At 46.0% G+C, this 4843-nt stretch overlaps 1 protein-coding gene across 1 annotated transcript in view; it reads left to right on the top strand.

Moving 5' to 3' along the window:
• Nucleotides 1-807: 807 nt before the first annotated feature.
• The window catches only part of Gpr149 (G protein-coupled receptor 149), a 71545-nt gene continuing 67509 nt past the window's right edge, over nucleotides 808-4843 (top strand). The window contains exons 1-2 of the mRNA XM_008840632.2: nucleotides 808-1966; nucleotides 2869-3061. Coding sequence (XP_008838854.1) covers nucleotides 1004-1966; nucleotides 2869-3061 — 1156 coding nt within the window. The 5' untranslated portion in view covers nucleotides 808-1003. The remainder of the gene's footprint in view (nucleotides 1967-2868; nucleotides 3062-4843) is intronic.

Below are 4843 nucleotides of genomic sequence, written 5' to 3'. Positions count from 1 at the left end.
CCTGGTAGTAACCCCAATAAAAACTCAGTGCAAAAAGTTGGACTTTGGTACAATCCTTATTTGATCTATTATGAGTTACCATCCCCGGTGAGTAGATGTGTATGTGTGCATGGGGGGTGGGAGGTGTGGTAACTCTCCAGGAAAAGTCTCTCACACAACAGATGTCTATATAAGAATAAGAATTTTAGTTATTGGAGTAGCTTAGACCTCTCAGTGGCAATTTCTGTAGTTCACATCAAGTCTGAGCAAGTATTTGGACTAGTTTCTTATGCCAAAATCAACAGGGAAGGCTTAGCAAGGACACTGCTTCTCGTTTCCAATAAGGCAAGCTGAGAAAGGAAGATCTACACCATTTCATTCTAACACTGAACTCCCTCTCTTCCCTGCTTCTTCCTTGCTTGGAGCTGACTCCTCCTTCCTGCAGCTCTGAGGATCACAAGCTGATTAAAGAACACAAAGGTTTGATGGGAGCCTGTAGTCAGGCTCCCTGTGACTGGCTGGGCGAGCTTGCTCGCTCTCTGCCTCCCCCTGTCTCAGTTGAGCTAAACCCTACCTGACAGTCTCTTTGCCTTTGACTCCATCTCTGGAAACAGATGCATCATTTTACTGCTCTCACAAGTGAACAGTTCGATTACATCAAGCAAAGAGGTGTTTTTGCTCCTTAAGAAGGACCCAAAAGGATCCAGACATCATCACTTTACAATTTACTTGAGGAGCTTTTGCATTTTTGCCTGAAATTTAGTGGTGGAAGAAAGTTTTTGGTTGATCTGTTTGTTTTGCTTAGAACGTGGAAAAGTTTCTTAGTGATGCCTGAAATGGATCCCAAATTATAAATATGGGCTGATTCAGATCTGGAGGAGATATGTCTGATCACTGCCTGCAGGACCCACCCTGGGAACATCCAGAGGGAAACTTGGCAGGAGAAATGTCGTCTGATTTGCAACCGTCACGCTCTGAGGAAATCATCAGACTCGTGGAGAGGGGGAATTAAATAATAAGGACAATGTCTTTTCTCAGCAACTTAACAAACGACTCTAACCTGTGGAAAGTCAGTCACAATTCTACAGACCTTTTGAATTATCCAGGAACTCTCCATCTCTCTCTCTTTTGCCTGGTATGTTTAATGACTCTCGCGGCTCTGGTAGGCAGCATTTTCTCACTAGTGTCCCTTCTAAGAATGCAGAACAGAACTGTGGTGTCCATGCTTGTGGCTTCCTGGTCTGTGGATGATCTCTTGAGCGTCTTGTCAGTGGCCATCTTCCTGCTTTTGCAGTGGCCCAAAAAGGCCCCTGGCTACTTTCAGTCTCTGTGCGCCACCTCAGCCTTACTGTATTTATGCCAGGGCCTCTCCAGCAACTTGAAGGCGGCTCTGCTAGTCTCCTATAACTTTTACACGCTGCACAGGGCCGAGGGGAGTCAGACAGCATCCATACGATCCCGCCAGGTGCTCGGCGTGGCGCTGACGGTGTGGGCAGTCAGCCTGCTGCTCGCCGCGCTCCCTCTGTGCGGCTGGGGCGCCTTCGTGCGCACGCCCTGGGGTTGCCTGACCGACTGCTCCAGCTCCTACGTGCTGCTCCTCTTCGCGGTGTACGCTTCTGCCTTTGGACTCCTGGCCGGCCTCTCCGTTCCTCTCACTCACCAGCTGCTGTGCTCCGAGGAGCCGCCGAGACTCCACGCCAACTACCAAGAAATTTCCCGTGGAGCGTCCACTCCTGGGACCCCCGCTGCTGCGGGAAGAATGCTCTCCCTGTCGCCAGGGGATGCTTCGGTCCCCGCTCTGCGACGCTCCCCGAGCCCTGACTCAGTGTTTGGACCCGGCCAGCCCGGTGCCTCCAGCGCTAGAGCCTGCAGGCGTGAGAACTCCGGGATTCCCTATGGCACCAGAGGCTTCCCGGTGAGCCTGGCACAGAAGCGCTTCTCTTTGATCCTAGCACTGACGAAAGTCATCCTCTGGCTGCCCATGATGGTAAGAGTATCACGAGCCCGTGTGCGTGCCAGTGTGGGTGTGTGCTGAGCCCATCGGGGCTTGGAGGAGTCCCCCAGGGATGTAGATGAGTCCCCTTCCAAACGCATCTCTCTAGGCTTGGAGACAAGCCTGGGGGAAAGCAGGTCACCCGGGGGCCAGTTGGCGGCCAAGCCTTCGCTGCCGAGTACTTCTCTGTTCAAACTGTGAGGGATGGGGAGCATCCCAGATCGTGGTCAAGCGTGTTCTCTCCCGGAAAAATCTGGGCGTATTCAGAAAGGGAGAGGGAGTAAAAAGGTTTTTCCTTTCAACCGTCAGTTCCCGGGTTCTGTCCACTGCTTCATTCACCTTTCCTAGTAAGAACCCCGCCCATCTCCAAGGAGACACAGAGAGGTGTGATCCCCTAAGGGGAAGAGGAGAGGGAGAGGGAGAGGGAGAGGGAGAGGGAGAGGGACTGGCTTTTGTTCCGGTGTCCTGGAGTAAGCCTGGTGGAGAAGTGATAGATGTGACGAGTGGCACTATGACAAGCACACCTGGGTGGAGGCCAGAGAACAAGAGGACAACAGAAATAATTTGCAGTACCGAGGTCCCACGGATGCTTGCCTGCTTCCCCTGGTAGCATCCCCAGTTTACATGTTGCCTCTTTGGTGAAGATTTCAATTGGCAGCAGGTGCAGATCCAGCATTCAGAGCGGGAACAGCTGCATACACCCTTTGGCTCTAGTGCAGTGACATACGTCCCCTCTGTTCCCACGAGCCCACCAGAAAAGCCCAGGGCGCTAGACCAGGAGCACAAAAAAGGGGACTGGAGTAGGGGACTGGGGAAGGGGGAAGGGGTGCACGGGGAAGGCTTGGAAAGTGGGAAACGGAGATTCTGGGTTGGAGCTGAAGTTCTCTGCCTTTCAGATCCACATGGTAGTCAAGCACGTGGTGGGGTTTCAGAGCCTTCCGGTGGATATGCTCAGCTTTCTGCTAACCTTGCTGGCTACCACTGTAACCCCAGTGTTTGTCTTGTCCAAACGCTGGACCCACTTACCTTGTGGCTGCATCATCAACTGCAAGCAGGACGCCTACTCCGTGGAATTGGATGGGAAAAAACGTAAGTTCTCCACCGTGTTGGTGGGAGCTACACTCAAACACTGAAAAGTAGTCTCTTGAGAAAGTTGCGGGGGCGGGGACTAATCCAAGGACAGGTCTGAAAGATAAAAATCGAGGAAGAAAAAGCAGTGATGAATTTTCAACCTGATGTTGGAGTAGGTTTTAAGTGAAACCGATTTTCAACAACCTTGAGAGGTAATTCTGCTTTGAGAACATTTTCATATAAGAAGGAAAAATACAAGGCCATTCAACACAGACAGAGCTTTGATTGTCAACAGAGAACCTTATATATTCCATCTTAACCCAGAGTGGAAAGTCAGTTCACCCTTCTTCTCTACATGAGAAGCAGCTGGCTAAAGAGCCTGCATCTGAAAAGAGAATCACTCTGAAAAGAGCTTAAAACTCCCTCCCTATGCTATGACCTTTTTCTATTCAACAGAACACTAAGAAAAGCATTTTCATTATTTTAATTCTAATTTCTCTTAAAAATGGAAAGTTTTTGGAGTAAGTAACCAAAGTGCATGAAAATAGTCCCCCAATAAAATTTTAGGATGTTCCTCTGCTTGTTAGAAACACTTACAGTCTTAACAACAACCAGTAAGCAAAAGCCCTGAACTTGAAAAGGGTATGTAAGTTGTCCAAGTTTTTATTAGTGTTTCTAGAACAGGAGAGGAAAGCAGGGCTAGTTACAGAAGTCTGCACAGCATAGTTATTGTACTGCAGTTCCAGCTGGTGCTGGACCATGTCATTCCCTAATTAGAGAAGTGATTGATTCCTACTCATCAACCAATAAAAAGTTGAAATAGGTGCAAACCAGGAAAAGATCAGGCATGGGCTGTGTATTTTTGATCTTCTAAAAACGAAAGTGTATTTTTGTCACTCTGGACAAAAGATGTGTACTATAGCATAATAAATCTGATAATTCATTAGTGCAAGCTCAACTGTCCTGCTAATTATCCTTTGTTCAGAATAAGTAAATATATTAGTCTTTATCAGAGAAGAAACAGTAGATAAAGGCAGTTTATCTCAAACTATTTTAGGGTTGTAAAAATTAGAGAATATCAAAGTATATTCTGCAATCAATTTCCTAATGGGGTTATTGTTACACATATTAATTACTGGACATTTTTCACATGTTGATTACATTTACATTGTAGAATGTCTAGAGGTTTTTCAATTGACAAAACTATTTCTGTTGTTATGTGTGTAATCAAATTTTATTGTTAATAGATTCATTTGTCTTTAACATAACTGCGTATTTTATAATATTTCTAGAGATTAATAACCGGAGCAATAACAGAAACAATTGAGAATAGATTATACACACACAAAAGATATATAACAAGCAGAAATTATTTATAAGCCTGTCGTGAAAATCTACCAATGTTAACGCTTTGTTACTACATTGGTGAACTAGCTCTGTCTTAGAACATTTCAGTCTGTGAGGGAGGTAAGAGTCTCTTGCAGTGAAAAATGAAGTCTCTGTAAACCTGGGGAGTACCCACATCAGAACCAAAAAGAAAGCAATGACGATATCTCCTTACAGATAATGGAGGGAATATCCCAGTATTTGCACTGCATGTGACAGAAGAGTCTAGAGCCAAACTTGTAGAGCAACACCACCCTGAAAATTAAGCCTTTCAAGATAAAAATACTTATTTTCTCTAAAATTGCTATTGCTTTCTTAACGTTCATTGTAAAATTCCAAAATAGAAGTTAACCACAGTGATTTTTTCTTATGTATGTGTGTGTATGTGGTATACATATATGTATATGGGTTGTC

This window comes from Nannospalax galili, unplaced genomic scaffold (genome assembly GCF_000622305.1).
Source record: "Nannospalax galili isolate Female #2095 unplaced genomic scaffold, S.galili_v1.0 scaffold59, whole genome shotgun sequence".
In the NCBI taxonomy this organism is placed as follows: Eukaryota; Metazoa; Chordata; class Mammalia; order Rodentia; family Spalacidae; genus Nannospalax; species Nannospalax galili.
This window is presented reverse-complemented; position numbering and strand designations above follow the sequence as displayed.